The sequence below is a fragment of the Caretta caretta genome, chromosome 1 (assembly GCF_965140235.1).
Source record: "Caretta caretta isolate rCarCar2 chromosome 1, rCarCar1.hap1, whole genome shotgun sequence".
Taxonomy (NCBI): domain Eukaryota; kingdom Metazoa; phylum Chordata; order Testudines; family Cheloniidae; genus Caretta; species Caretta caretta.
Window position 1 is genome coordinate 239,475,110 of NC_134206.1, and position 16,130 is coordinate 239,491,239.

The 16,130-nt window shown below is 40.9% G+C and overlaps 2 protein-coding genes across 2 annotated transcripts in view; one reads left to right on the forward strand and one right to left on the reverse strand.

The window, feature by feature from the left end:
* SLC15A5 (solute carrier family 15 member 5) overlaps window positions 1-16,130 on the forward strand; it is a 61,854-nt gene that overhangs the window by 2,154 nt on the left and 43,570 nt on the right. The window contains 2 exon segments of the mRNA XM_048836364.2: window positions 2,020-2,242; window positions 14,350-14,519. Coding sequence (XP_048692321.1) covers window positions 2,020-2,242; window positions 14,350-14,519 — 393 coding nt within the window.
* LOC125630439 (large ribosomal subunit protein eL33) lies at window positions 12,891-13,285 on the reverse strand. Its single transcript, XM_048836379.2, has one exon. It carries the CDS (start codon window positions 13,236-13,238, stop codon window positions 12,906-12,908), a length of 333 nt encoding a protein of 110 aa, XP_048692336.1. The 5' UTR covers window positions 13,239-13,285; the 3' UTR covers window positions 12,891-12,905.

Here is a 16,130-nt window from a genome sequence, read left to right on the forward strand (position 1 = left end):
AAGGAGATTGGGTGGAGCCACTCCCCTTCCTAGACAAACTGAGTTTGCAAGTCTCTGCTCACTTTGTACAACTGTCATGTGGAATTTAGTAAATGTCACAGCTGACCATTGCTTTCTCAGCCTAAGCTGAGCTGATATAAAAACTGAATTATCTTTTGTCTCTAGGTCAGGGTTGAGATGAAGCAGGGACCTTAAGACTGCTGCTCAGATCAGGCAGGTACAACTAGACAGTAACAGTCACCACTGATGCTGCAGCCTGTCCTTTAAACTGCACAACTACCAGATTAACTTAATAAAATCACCAACTTTGAAGTGACCAGAACAGGCAGAAGATGAGGGCAGAACAAATTATTGCCGCTCCAGGGCCACATTACGTAGACATTGGAAATTCCCATAACTCTATACTAAAATATATATCAATTGCATAGCCACTTCATGTATAGCGGACACACAAGCTTATTCACATTTACTCATCCCAAGTGTTTTTTTGCATGCAGGCAAATAAGCTGTTATTTAGCTAGGCATCAGAATACCATTGGAGTAATTGAGATAATTTCTGAATGGGTCTCTCGAGGCAACATTTCTGTCCTCTTGACCTCGATCCAGAAGTGCAGGTTTGAATTCAGTTGTGCGCAGCAGGTGCCCCGAGGTCATGTTTCAGACATCTTTGCACTGGAAACTCTAGTGCCTCCTTTAGAATGCTGCTGCAGCAGCAAATAATTCTGGATTGAAAGCACCTGCTGTGGATGACTGAAGAGAAATTGTCACAAGAATTTAGAAGAAAAAAACGACAGAGGATCAAGTGGGTCTGTGGAAAAGAGAAAGAAGGGGTCCAAGGCACTGAACGAACTACCTGAGAAGATGACCTCCTTCAGATCCCCTTCCTTACTCCATAAACTTCCTGTTTGGAATCCCCTTGCCCTTTGAGTCTAGATTACAAAAAAAAAAAAATAAGGCATCAAAGTGGGACAAATTGACTCTAATGATAAAACGAGGATAAATCATTGAACTGTATACTGAATATATTGCATCTGACCACTTAGCCCTCCACTGACAACTGTCAGAGGTAGTACAAAGCATTTTCCAAAGAGGAACAAATGTCACTATAGCAAGGGAAAGTTTCTTGTAAATAAATATAAAATATTAGTTGGGATGATGATTTGGTACTAGGCTTGTTAGTGTATGTACGATGCATGGGATGTGACTCTTTATCGTGGGAGCTTATTACAAATTTTGCTTCATCCGTCATCCTGGGGCTGAGGTTTCAGATTTTGATGTTTAGTATCACAATCCTGGTCCCTGTTGCCATGCTCGAAGCAGACGTGTGTGCAAATATTATGTATATGATGTATTTTTCAATCTCTCTCAAAATGCACTTAGAAGGCTATGTAACTCATCAAACATGGGAGCCTCACTTTGCTTATAGGAACAATGCCGTAGATTGGAGGTGCCAAATCTTGACTGCAGAGTCCTAAAATGTGTTCTGGGGCTAACTTTTTCTGAAGCTGCAAAGGGAAGAGTAAAACTGATACAATAAGTAAAAATAACCAATTAGCATATCTGAGAATACATCATAACATTTGCCAAATTATCTGATATAGTGATAAACTACAGCTTTTGAGTTCAAGCAAGCAATTTCTATTAATCCATCTTGATAGTTAAAAGAGTAGCAGAAATTATGGTAATCTTTCTTTATTTGTAAGAGAACTTCTGTGCTACTTAACTGCAGCCCTCTAGCCCCAGGCCAGCCCTGAAAGCAGCGAAGTTCAAGTACTTCTGCCATATGTAGTCAATATTCTTGCCTAATAGTAGTATTCAGAAAAGTTCTCGACTTGTAGTTGTACCCACATCTCGCTCTAAAGGAATGAATAATTTTCTTTCTCATTGTGCGTGTGGATTTTTTTTTACTAATTCAGAGACTATCATTCCAATATAGCTGTTAATCTAGAAAATAAATACTGGATTCAATGCTTCATCATTTTAACCAGTTATATATGTCCATTTTCTTCCCCATTCCAGGTACGGCCCTGCTACCTCTTGTTGCCTTCCCCTTTGAAGATTTTTATATAGACAGACGCTATATCCTTCACCCACTAGCCAAAAAGGAGCAGAAAATACTCTTCTACTTTGGGCTATTAACAGCCTGCTTTGGATCAGGAGGCATAAGAGCTGTAGTTTGTCCACTGAGTGCCTACAACCTTGAGGATTATGAACCAAAGGAACTTCTTTCTTTTTTCAATTGGTGAGTTTCTTAATATTGCAATAGCACAACTGTGTGAGATGATGGAGCTTAATTAAAATCTCAAGTGCACCTCAATTTTTTAAAAACAAATTTATATAGGAAATCTCATTTTTAGCTGTAACAATTAGTTTTCAAATGGACTACCTAAATTTCCTTCCAGGCACATAGATTCATAAATCTTAAGGCCAGAAGGAACCACTCTGATCATCTAGTCTGACTTCCTGCATAACACAAGCCAGGGACTTTCACCCAGGGTGAATCAAGGTCAAGTGATTTGCTCAACTTGACACAGAATTAATGAGCTAGTTGCTGTGTAGAACCAAGCTATTCTATTTAGGTTCTTACACTATGGTACCGAAAGGCCTGGCAGGGATGTGGTGAAGTTGCTTGCTGGGTCTCAATCCTTTGCTCTAAGTTGAGTAGACTCTGTAGAGATGGCAAAGTTCCTTGAACACATATAAGTACCAGCACTAAAATAAAAAAATCAAAACATCACATTTGGAACTGTCATTTACTTCAAGAGGTGGTAGTCTTCCTCGTGTGAGTAGTGGTGATAGAAAAATAGGCCTCATAGATTCTCTTTCCAGCTGTGACTGACAGGTTAGGACATCAGGTAAGTCACTTGACTTCTGTTCTTCAATTTAAAGATCTATATAGTTACCAGGGCTGGCTGGAAAATGGGGCTTCACCAAAATCACAATTTTCTACAGGAAAAGAATTTTCCTTGGAAAAATTAACATTTTGTCATCCCAAAGTGAACTGTTTTCTTTTGGTTAAAAAACTGAAATGGAACACTTTGACATTTACAGATTTTTTTCTGGACACTTTATTCCACAAAGTTTCAACAGTTCAACATTTTTCTTCTGATTTGGGACAAAATTATGATCTACTGGAATTTTCCTTGGGACAGAAATTCCTTTATTAGATACACACAAATATTTACCTACCTCAGAGGGAGTTTTGTGATACTTAATGTTTGCCAATTATCCAGAAATTCTTGATTGAGAGGTGCTATACATGTGCAATGCATTGTTGGTAGTACCAACAATAAATCAAAGTGTATCTATTATGAACTGAAACTGAGCAAATCTGAAGATTGATAATGCATCACTGATGAATCAATGAATTTATTAGGTCATAATTCTGTTCATATGGGGGTGGCTTTCAGCGCTATTCCCTTCCCCCCAGTTATGTTAATATTGCAGATCTTTGGACTAAATCCAAACTTTAGTGAATAGTGTAGCTTTACAAAGGTGGAAAAGACTGTTTGGTTCCTTAAAACAGATTCTGCCTCCTTGACCTGCCCAAAGGAGAGAGGAAAAAATCCTCCTTTTTGATTCTATTGAGTTTTAATCCTTAATTAGCAACATCATTTTGATTAAATAAGACTCTGGAGGATTAAGACTGGAGAGCAATCAGTTGTTCTGAAAGATAGCTCTGGAGAATTTATTGTACTGTGGTTTTAGTCATACAGAGTTGTGTTTAATCAAAGTGACATTTCTCAGTGTTGATTACAAAGGAGACATAACGACAGAATGAATAAAGTATTTCCTTGGGGGAATCCAAACGGGTCAGTTTTTGGGGCTTTGGAAGTATCAGGAAAGGTGTGTGTGATTAGAAACTAATTTCTACAGTTGTCTGGCATCTGAAGCAGGAACCATATGATTTGCAATCTTAAAACTAACAAAATGGGGTTTACTTCTTCACATTGCCTAGTCTCATTACAACCTCATAAGTATATAATCATACGCTATTTTCTCTTCTTGGTAGATTCTTTATCACGAGAATAAATGTTTAAAATACATATATATATTTAATGAGACAGTTGCACACTGTTGCTTTTTAGCAAAATCTAGATTCTTATCCAACCTGCTTTACTTCAGAAATCAGGCCTAACAGCTTTTAAAAAATCAGACTTCTTGCAAAGGAGTGAATAACTATCATCTTAACCCTAGTGTGTGGTGAGGGCTGCATCACCCTTCTAGGGCCTGAATCCAATCTCTGGAACAAACTAGGTGTAAAATCATTGAAATAAATGGAATTTCACCAATGTTAAACTAAAAAGAGGAGAACTGGGCCCTGAGAGTCTGAAGCCTGGGGCAATAAGTTAAGACCATAGACTGGTACTACTTCTTGATGCATGAGAACTCCCATTGCTATGAATGGGAGCTGAGCAAAAGGGCTGGGGACAGAATATGGTCCTTAAATCCTCACCAACAACTGAGCTAGTAAAACGAAATTGCATTGAGATGTTGGAAAATTGTGGATTGTATAGGATCACTTCTTTTTCTGTCCTTGTCTTCTATTCCTTCTCCATCTTGCTTGGTGTTTCCCTTTTCCTTCTACTAATATTTCTTTCCTTTTTTGTCTGCCTCAACTCAATCTCTCAATTATTTTCATCACTCCTATTTTATATTTATCTCTTTGTTCCTTTCTCCCCGTGTTCGCTACCATGGCCCTTGAATAGTTGTACCCTGCAAGATGTCAGAATGGCTTCCCTTTCTGCAAAGCCTCATTGTCAAATGAAGAGAAGTATGGTAAACAAATGTTTCTGCATAGGTTTGGAAATGAACCATTATCTGGTACTTGGGTGGATATTAGTCCAAACTCCATTGCCTATAGCTAGCCTAGCTTTTGTATAACATTCTTCATCGGTAGATATCAAAACACTTTACAAAGGAGGTCAGTATCATTATCTCCATTTTACAGATGGGGTAACTGATGCATGGGGTGGGCCAAGGTCACCCAGCAGATCATGGCAGAGTCAGGAATAGAATGCCGGTCTCCTAAGTCCCAGTTCAGTGCTGTATCCATTAGGCAACACTGGCTCTCCTAATCTAACTTTGTCAGAAACAGAGCTGGTCGAAAAACAGAATTTCTATTCCACAGAAAATTGAGACTGAAATTTTGTTTCAACCTGTTTCAGGATCAAAAGTCAAACTCAGAATTTTTCAAGAACTGAAACATTCCAAAGCACATCGCTTTGACCCTATAGAATATAATATATACATAAAAGTCAAAACAAAACATTTGGCTAATTTATTGAAAATGTTGGCCTAAGTGGTATGGTCCTGTGAAACTTTTTGATTTTTGTCAAATTTCCCATCACTTCTAGACAGAACCTTGGGGCAGAATCTGTGCTACTTCATTTTTTAAAAAGTGGCCACCAACCCCTTTTCTCCAATAAAACTTTGTATATCTCGGAATGGAAATCAAGCTGTTACCTGGCAAGTATGAAGGCTGGAGTTGTCCCTGCTGGAATGTGAACCTGTGATCTCAGGGAGTATAAGCAAACCTGAGGTTCAGACTCCTGAGCCTACTGGAATATCTTTGTTAAAGGATTAAAGCTTAACACGCCAGGACTGATTTATCTGACCTGAATGTGTACCACCAAAATATCACTGGAAATCCTGTAATACTTGGTGCATGAGAAATGCTAAAGCAACTAGTAAATGGCCAAACTACTTCAGAGTAAGAGGTTGCAGAAGCAAGTATTGCGATCAAAGGCTGAGCAGAATGGGGTTAACATTTTCTTACTCCACTCAAATGCCAGCATAAAATATCTGGCTATTCCCGGTATAATTATTTGAAGTGAAATACTTAAGATGCTGACATTTAAACTGTAATTATAAAGCTTCTAAGCTAACACCCGACTGAGATTAATAGGGTAGTTCTCATCAGAAAGAGGTTGTCTTTCTTGATGTCTGTGGACTTTATTGGACATCGTGGTAGCTATTCAAATTTGGATGGTGCTCTTCACAATAGACCTACAGCCTTGCTTAAAACTGAAAACACAAACTGGTGGGGCCAGCAGCAAAGTGCCAGTGTAACATTCCATCCAGTTTTTTCCCCTCCCCACCTTCCATCACCAATCACATGAATCATGTTGCGTCAGACTAGCCCCACCTGCCAGATAGCCCTTTTTACCCAGCATATTGTATGGGAAGAACTACTAATAAAGGAAGCAAATTTAGGTTGTTTGGAAGATGCTAGTGGAGATGTCTCACCTCCCCACTTGGCCTTGAAGAATTTCATAATTCTCCCGAAAGGCTTAGCAGGATCTCTTGGGTTATAGGTTGATTGTATTGATGGTCATTTTTGTAGTGTTTTGTAGAGCCAGGGGCCTTTGGATTAGGTGGCTCTTGAACCCATGCTTTGCTATAGAATAATACTCTAGCAGGAATGCTTTCTCTTCTATATACATATATATTTCTAGTTTTCAGAGTTTTGAAGATAGTACAAATCAATGCAAAGATGTCTTCCTGAATCTGCAGGTAGTCTGAAACAATACTTGAAGAGTTGAATGAATCCATTCTTTTCAGTGATTAACTCTGAAAACTAAATATGATTTAAATGTCAACTGTTTCGGATCAAATGAGAATCAGTAAAATAAGCAGCTAATTATATTAATATTCAGATCCACTTCATTTAAAATCTCCTTTATACAATGTAATAATCATAGCAGTGTAGAACTGGAAGGGACCTCAAGAGGTCATCTAATCCCCTCACTCAAGGAAGGAGTACATAATAATTAGACCATTCCTGACAGGTGTTTGTCTAACCTGTTCTTAAACCCCCGCCCCCCCAATAACGGAGATTCCACAACCTCCCTAGGCAATTTGTTCCAGTGCTTAACTACCCTGACAGTTTGGAAGTTTTTCCTAATATCCAGCCTAAACCTTCCTTCCTGCAATTTAAACCCATTGCTTCTTGTCATATTCTCAGAGGTTATCAAGAACAATTTTTCATCCTCCACCTTGTAATAACCTTTTATGTACTTGAATGCTGTTATCATGTCCATCCCCCCCCCCGTCTTCTCTTCTCCAGAATAAACAAACTCAATTTTTTCAATCATTTCTTATAGCCATCTTTTCTAGACATTTAATCATTTTTGTTGCTCTCCAATTTGTTCACATGTTTCCTGAAATGTGGCTCCAAAAACAGGACACAATACTCCAGCTGAGGCCTTCTCAGTGCAGAGTAGACCGGAAGAATTATTTGTGTCTGGTTTACAACACTCCTGCTAATACATTAAGAATGGTGTTTGCTTTTTTTTGCAACAGCGTTATACCATTGACTCATATTTAGCTTGCAATCCACTGTAACTCCTAGATCCCTTTCTGCACTACTCCTTCCTAGGCAGTCATTTCCCATTTTATATGTGTGCAACCGATTGTTCCTTCCTAAATGGATTACTTTGCATTTGTCCTTGTTGAATTTTATCTTATTACTTCAGACCATTTCTCTAGTTTATTTTGAATTTTAATCCTATCTTTCAAAGCATTTGCAACCCCTCTCAGCTTGGTATCATGCACAAACTTTATAAGTATCCCGGGGTAGCCGTGTTAGTCTGTATCCACAAAAACAACAAGAAGTCCAGTGGTACCTTAAAAACTAACAGATTTATTTGAGCATTAGCTTTCATGGGTAAAAAACCCACTTCTTCAAACTTTATAAATGTACTCTGTATACCATTATCTAAATCACCAATGAAGATATAGGACAGAACCAGAATCAGGACTGATCCCTGTGGGACCCCATTTGATATGCCTTTGCAGCTTGACTATGAACCACTGATAACTACTCTCAGGGAACAATTTTCCAACCTGTTATGCACCCACCTTATAGTAGTTCCATCTAGGCTGTAATTTTCTAGTTTGTTTATGAGAAGGTTATGTGAGACAATATCAAAAGACTTACTAAAATCTAGATCTACTATATCTACTGCTTCCCCCACATCCACAGGGCTTGTTACCTTGTCAAAGAAAGCTATTAGTTTGATTTGACATGATTGTTCTTGACAAATCCATGCTGACAGTTATTTATCACCTTATTATTTTCTAGGTGTTTGAAAATTGATTTATTTGCTCTATAAAAAAGGAAATAAGGACAACCCAGGAAATTATAAACCAGTCAGCTTAACTTCTGTACCCAGCAAGATAATGGAGCAAATAATTAAGCAATCAGTTTGCAAATATCTAGAAGATAATATGATAATAAGTAACAGTCAGCATGGATTTGTCAAAAACAAATTGTGTCAAACCAACCTGATAGCTTTCTTTGACAGGGTAACACGCCTTGTGGATGCGGGGGGAGTGGTAGACATGGTATATCTTCACTTTAGTAAGGCTTTTGATACTGTCTCTCATAGCCTTCTCATAAACAAACTAGGGAAATGCAACCTAGATGAAGCTACTATAAGGTGGGTGCAAAACTGGTTTGAAAACCGTTTCCCAGAGAGTAGTTATCAGTGGTTCATAGTCATGCTGGAAGGCCAGAATGAGTGGGGTCCCGCAGGGATCAGTTCTGGATCGGTTCTTTTCAAGGTCTTCATCGATGATTTAGATAATGGCATAGAGCAGGGGTGGACAAACTACGGCCTGGGGGCTGCATCCAGCCCTTCAGAGGTTTTAATCTGGCCCTCGAGCTCCCAACGGGGAGCGGGGTCTGGGGCTTGCCCTGCTCCGCACGTGCCAGGGCTCTGTGCAGCTCCCGGAAGCAGCGGCATGTCCCCCCTCTGGCTCCTATGCACAGGGGCAGCCAAAGGGCTCCCCAAGCTGCCCCTGCCCGAAGTGCTGCCCTCGCAACTCCCATTCGCCGGGAACCATGAGCATTCATGGCCCGCCATACAACTTTCATACCCAGATGTGGCAGTGGACCCAAAAGTTTGCCCACCCCGGCAGAGAGAGTACACTTATAAAGTTTGTGGATGATACCAAGCTGGGAGGAGTTGCAAGTGTTTTGGAGGATAGGATTAAAATTCAAAATAATGTGGACAAACTGGAGAAATGCTCTGAAGTAAATAGGATGAAATTCAATAAGGACAAATGCAAAGCACTCCATTTAGGAAGAAACAATCAGTTGCACACGTACAAAATGGGAAATGACTGCCTAGGAAGGGGTACTGCAGAAAGGGATCTGGAGGTCATAGTGGACCACAAGCTAACTATGAGTCAATAGTGTCATGCTGTTGCAAAATAAGTGACCACCATTCAGGGATGTATTAGGAGTGTTGTAAGCAAGAAGTAATTCTTCCACTCTACTCTGCTCTTATTAGGCCTCAACTGGACTTGTGTCCAGTTCTGGGCATCCCATTTCAGGAAGGATGTGGACAAATTGGAGAGAGTCCAGAGATGAGTAACAAAAATGATTAATTTCAGAGGAACAGCCGTGTTAGTCTGTATTCGCAAAAAGAAAAGGAGTACTTGTGGCACCTTAGAGACTAACCAATTTATAAACATGACCTCTGAGAGAAAATTGAAAAAAAGAGTCCCCTGCACTCTTTAGTCTGGAAAAGAGAAGACTAAGAGGGAACATAACCGTTTTCAAGTACGTAAAAGGTTGTCACAAGAGGGAGGAAATAAAAATTGTTTTTCTTAATCTCTGAAGATAGGACAAGAAGCAATGGGCTTAAACTGCAGCAAACGAGGCTTAGGTTGTACATTAGGAAAAACTTCCTAACTGTCAGGGTGGTTAAGCTCTGGAATAAATTGCCTAAGAAGGGTGTGGAATCTCCATCACTGGAGATTTTTAAGAGCAGGTTAGACAAACACCTGTCAGGAATGGTCTAGATAATTAATCCTGCCACGAGTGCAGGGGACTGGACTAGATGACCTCTCAAGGTCTCTTCTAGTTCTATGATTCTATGATTATCCCACCAAGTCTCTGTGACACCAACTATGTCATAGTTGTGTTTATTCACTAGCATTTTTAGTACTTCCTGTTTTTCCCCATCCTTCTTGCATTAGTACACAGGCATCTAAGATACTGATTTGATTTCCCCTCTATTTTCCCTCTTGTCTCTCCATTGCCCCTGCTATAATGGCCCATGCTCCAGACAGATTCTGACCGTTCTCCCAGGTCTCCATGTTTTTGACTTACCAGTGGGCTTTTGTCACCTGCCCCCATCCAACCTAGTTTAGAGCCCTCCTCACTAGGTTAGCCAGTCTGCATCCAGAGATACTCTTCCCCTTCCTTAATATATGGACCCTTTTTCTGCTCAGCAGACCTTCCCAGAATAGCATCCCATGGTCAAAAAAGCTGAAGTCCTCTTGGCGACTCCATCTGCATAGCCAGGCATTCACATCTAGGCTGCATCTGTCTCTGCCTGGACCTCTATCTTTAATCAGAAGGATTAAAGAGAACACTACCTGCACCTCCAGGCCCTTCATCCCTGTAGTCACTTCTGATCTGCTCAGGGTCATACCTTGCAGTATCATTAGTGCCCACACAGATGAGTAGCATGGGATAGTAGTCAGAGGTCTGGATGATCCTCGACAATCACTCAGTAACATCTCGGATACTGGCCCCTGGCAGCATACCTCATGAGATACCATGTCAGGCCAACAGCAGTTCAGAAGGGAGTCACCGAAACCACTACCCTATCTTTCCTTTTGGGAGTAGTAGCTATGATACTCCCAGCCTTGGGGTACAGAGCTTCTCCTCATCCACCTTTTGGGGGTGATTCCTCATCACTCGTTGCCAAGGCAGCATAATCCATAGTTGGTGGGTTGTTCATAGCTAGTTCATGACGCTACCATAGAACTTCCAGTCTGCTACATCAGAGTGCCACACAATCTGGGGCCTTGTCATAGAATTTATGTCAACTGTTCAAGGTCTTGCACGGTGACTTTTTGTTTGCTTGTTTCTGTCACTACTATCCTGACCACTTGCCCTACAGCTCCATTATAATCATCCTCAGCGGGGGAGCTATTCCACCAACACAATAACAATGTTTGAAATGTGAGGGAGCACTAAATTATTAGAGTTTTGAGCCTTTCAAACACAGCCCCAGCCAACCCCGGCAGATGTATGGTCTCCAACAGTCAGTTTGCTGCACTGGTGCCTGTAATCCAGGGCTGCTGGATCCAGGGCTTGAATCTCAAGGATCCTGCCTGTCTCTATCCCGAAGTGGTCTCTCAGGTGCTCTGAAGAATGCAGTGGAATGTCAGGAAAGGAGGTGGGGCATCAAAATCAGAAACAAGCCATAGGGTAATGTCTGTCTGTCAAGGTTCTTGTATGTAACCCATCACTGTGACATGATGATCATGTTGGTCCCTTCTGGTCTATGACATGAGCACTTCTCAGAATTTTGAAATGTGCACATCAAGATACATTTCTCTTTCTCTCTTCCCTCTAGTCATCAAAGACTGGATATTTTTTCTTTACTTATTTTGGTGGCAGTACTGTGAGAAAGCTAGATCAAGGAAGTGTGTTTTAAATTTTGATCTCAGGGCACCAAGATTTATGGAGGTCCTAATTTCTTCTGAGAATGAGTTCCAGTTGCTGAAAAAAAGTCCATCTCCTGCACATATGGGTTTCATTCTTTACGCTGCCATTTCCAGTGAAACACAATTGACATTATAGTCATCTAGAGTGACACAGCCTGGGCTGATCTCATAGCGGGCTCTGGAGACAAGGATTGAAATCTTGAACCTGGCCAGCTTTTGGAGCTGTTTGTCCCTATCATGCAATTTTCAACTTAAAAACAAAATTGCCAAAGGAGGGCCAAAGCGTCTGTATGCAAAACGCTTCCATAACTTTTAATATCTTTTCTCCAAAGTGGTTAAGACCAAACCCCAGACAACTGCTTTACATTTAAATAAAAAATCCCTCTAATGGTATCGTAGCTCATGACAGAAATGGTTTAAAAGACACGGCACTAGGTAAAAAGAATTAAAGTTGAAATTCTCAGGGACTTTTTCAGATGGCTTTGGAGGATGGTTTAAGCCTGGAAGTCCCTGTTTCCCAGCATACATAGTATTTCTTGTACTCCTGACAGCTGCCAAATGCTTCTCAGCAGCACTGAGTTCATCCAAATTGGATTTGTTATTATTCTTTCTTTGGCCCCGCTGCCTGTATTCCACTAGGCTTGCTGCTCTCCTGCCCGCTGCTGCTCTAAGCCACTGCCAGATTCTCTTCTTCCCTAACAAGGCAAGAGAGAGTATTTTGTTTTGAGCTGAACAAACTTGGGTATTGTCACTCCTCCACGTCTTCAACATTATCAAGGCTTTTCTTCTTGGTTCTAGCTACCTAGGTCAATGACAGAGTGGTCAGAAGCACGACGGTAATGAACCCAACACTGTAACTTACAGTGATGCCACTGCAGTTTTTTCTGGGCCATTACAACAGACTAGCAAGGAGCCTTTTAAAGGGAAGAAGCCGAGTCAATGCAGATGGACCTTTGGTGTTTAATAGCAACTGCCCCCTCCTCCCCCCGCAAGGTTCACAGCCAAAACATTGAGCTGATCTTTAATACATGTTCTCTTATGTAGAGGCCAGTGATACTAGACAGATTTGCAGCTCCAGCTGAGCTGATAGCATGCCCTGCCCACTCGTGCTTAAGATAAAAAGTTGTAGAGCCAATAAGGGTGAGGTGAGCAAGAATAGCTAAGGTCATCTCTCCTGCTTGTTTATTTTAAGTGAATTCAAGACTAATGATTCATGCTAGATTGACAGCGCAAAAGACTCAAGTTCTTTGCTCATTGTCCGCAGGACAGGTAGAACCCAAGGCAATAGCAATACGAGCTCCTCCAGGCTTCCTCAGTGTGCCTCCATCTCAGTACACAGAGTCCATCTTTGTGTGTGGGGAGGGGGTGTGGGAAATCAGTTATTTCTTTTTTTTTTCTTTTAACAGTTTATGAATTTTATTTTTAGTAAAAATTTAGATCCGAGATGGATACAGCATCACTCTGATGCAGTGCCCAATGGCCTTGGCAGGAAGGGTGGACTGGAACTTGGCACGAACCATGCCACTGTTTCCATGGGCACGCGTTACTGTCCCCCAGATCACTCGTGTTCTGTTGGGCTTCCCACCAGAAGTCACGGTGTTGTTTTTAGCTTTGTATACATAGGCACATCTCTTGCCCAAGTAGAATTCAGTCTCATCACGGGCATAAACTCCATCAATTTTCAGAAGGGCAGTGTGCTCCCTCTGGTTTCGGAGGCCATGCTTATAGCCAGCAAAAATGGCTTTGGACCACAGTCTCCCAGACATGGTGTCGTCCTGAAGTCCTGCTCCCAGCAGGCCCCTGCGCCTCCGACCCAAGTGCTCAGTCAGTCCTTGCTCTCAGTACTGTGGCTCTCAGCAAGGGTGACAACTGTGGTTTTAATACTAAAACTACTTACAAAAGAAATCTAAGCAATGTGCTCTGTAGATTGTTGAGCTCTTGCTATTTTAAAGAATATAAGCATTAGCTTTTTAAACCCTTTCAGAAGTTTGAGACCCATTTTAAAGGGGCCTGATTTTTATCATTTTCAGGCTGAGCATCCACTCTCTGAAAATAATGTGTCTCAAGTTTGATACAGAGATTACTGGGTGAGATTTGTTTGTCCTCTGTTATGCAGGAAGTCAGATCAGATCAGTGGGGGGCAACCTGCGGCCCATGAAGCCCATCAGGGTAAGCTGATTGCAAGCTTCGAGACATTTTGCGATGTCTGACGTCCCTGCATCCCGCCACTTCCCCCAGTTCCCATTGGCCAGGAACAGAGAACTGCAGCCATTGGGAGCTGCGGGGGACCATGCCTGTGAACCGCCAATGTCTGCAAAATGTCTCACAGCCAGCCATATGCGGCCCACAGGTTGCCCACCACTGTGCTAGAGTCAGAAAGGAAACACTTTCTCCTTGTGTATAGAATTATACATCTGGCATAGGGGATTATGGGTTTTTTCATCTTCCTTTGAAATTGTGTTGCCAACCCCACACATTCACAAACCTTAGTCAGGCATCCATAAACCAAGAGATTGACTTAAAAATCATGAGTTTAAAAAAATGGGGTACTTTTTGTCTTGTTGCTTTTGAGCCTTTAGGCTTCAGTATTTTTTCTACAACCATGAGGGCTAGAAACTTGGTCTCTTTTTTTATAAGTGAATGCTGAGACTCTCCCATAATCAAGTGAAAGTTCATGTTGTAGACTGTCAGGCTATGAAGGATCCTGGGGCATACCACATGGGTGTAAGTATACCCCACTCACTGTTGGCAAAGTAAGTAAACCTTTTAACTTCAGAATGCTTAAAACTGTACTTTTTGCAACATAATTGCATTCTTAATTACTTGCATCTCTTCACTGGTATCCCTCTTAGAATAACTTTTGTCTGTTTACCATAGGTTTTATTGGCTGATTAACTTAAATTCAGCAGTTGTCTTTGTTAGCATTTCTTATATCCAGCAATCTGTGGCCAAGAACCTTGGTTTTCTTATCCCATTTGTGTCTGTGCTTATGGCCCTGATCACAATTCACATGGTGCGCAGTGAAATGATTTACCAGCCCAAAAAAGGTAAGATGTAAATATCTGTCTCTTAGAAATGTTTTAAAGGTGACTTAAAAAAATTGTTCTTTCCCCAAAGCTACATCTGTTCTGTTTGCACTCATTTTGGACTTAATCCTGCTGAGTGCCTCCTGTGAAGGGCTGAGCATCTTCTACTGCCATTAACTTCAGTACTTCGCAGAATCAGGTCCACACACAACCAGTTAAAGTGGGCCTTACCGGGAGGTGGCTGCATCATGGGAGATCTGATGCTGATTTTCTATTTTAAAGCTATCATTACTGCAATGTAAGCTACTACAATAGAACCTCAGAGCTCCAAACACTGTGGGAATGGAGGTTGTTTGTAACTCTGAAATGTATAATGTCTGCTGCAGTTTCCACGGTATGCATCCGATGAAGTGAGCTGTAGCTCACGAAAGCTCATGCTCAGATAAATTGGTTAGTCTCTAAGGTGCCACAACTACTCCTTTTCTTTTTTCTGAAATGTTCGTAACTCTGAAGAAAACGGTATGGTTCTTTCAAAAGTTTACAACTGAACATTGACTTAACACAGCTTTGAAACTTTATGATGCAGAAGAAAAATTCTGCTTTTAACCATCTTCATTTAAATGAAACAAGCACAGAAACAGTTTCCTTACCTTGTCAATTTTTTTTAACTTTCCCTTTATTTTTCTAGTAGTTTACGGTTTTTGGTTTTTTGCCTCTGCTGCTGCCTGATTGTGCACTTCTGGTTCCAAATAAGGTGTGTGGTTGACTGATCAGTTCATAACTCTGGTGTTCATAACTCTGAAGGTCTACTGTATCCGTAAAACTAAATATTAGACATGTTGAACCGTTTCTAACGTGCAGTGTTTAGGTAGGTAGAGTTTTAGCTTTGAGTACTTTACGACAGATGTACTTGTACACAGAGGTTTTTACTGCATCTCCCAGCTTGTTGCAACATTTTAACATATAGCAACTCACTTTAAAGTATTTTGATTCTGCTTTATAACTTGTAAAATGCAATTTGTATGCAGTAGGAGGAGGGGGACCCTACCAAAAGAGAGAATAGAAGCTTAAAGTTAAAATAAACCCTGATAGTTTAATCAGTGGAAAAATATAGTTAACAGAAACACATGTTAGATGGATGTTGGCAGTTTTGTTGTAGCCATGTTGGTCCCAGGATAAGAGAGAGAGTGGGTGAGGTGATATCTTTTATTGGACCAACTTCTGTTAGTGGAAGGGACAAGCTTTCAAGTTTTACGGAGCTGAGAAAGACCTTGGTGAAGCTCAAAACTTTGTCCCATCCCCCAACAGAAGTTGGTCCAATAAAAGCTATTACCTCACTCACCTTGTGTCTCTTACTTTTGAATGATGGCTATTGTTTCTGGAATTTTCAGACACATTAATTACTCACATATATGAAGCATCTTTGAGTTCCAAGGTGAGATTAAGATTCAACCCCATGATGCTGTGATCAGGTGGCTTCTCCTACCTGCTTCAAATACAATTTACCTAAGCTGAAACAAGATAAAGCTTACTGCTTCCCTGGGCTTTGTGCTATTTCCTTTTGAGTTCCATTTGTGAATAAAACTAGTCTTCCCCACAAGTCTGGCTACTGCCAGGGCTGCTCAGCCCCCA

Bases quoted from the DNA above. Each gene is read 5' to 3' on its own strand.
- LOC125630439 (XM_048836379.2), bottom strand. From the start codon at position 13,238: ATGTCTGGGAGACTGTGGTCCAAAGCCATTTTTGCTGGCTATAAGCAT.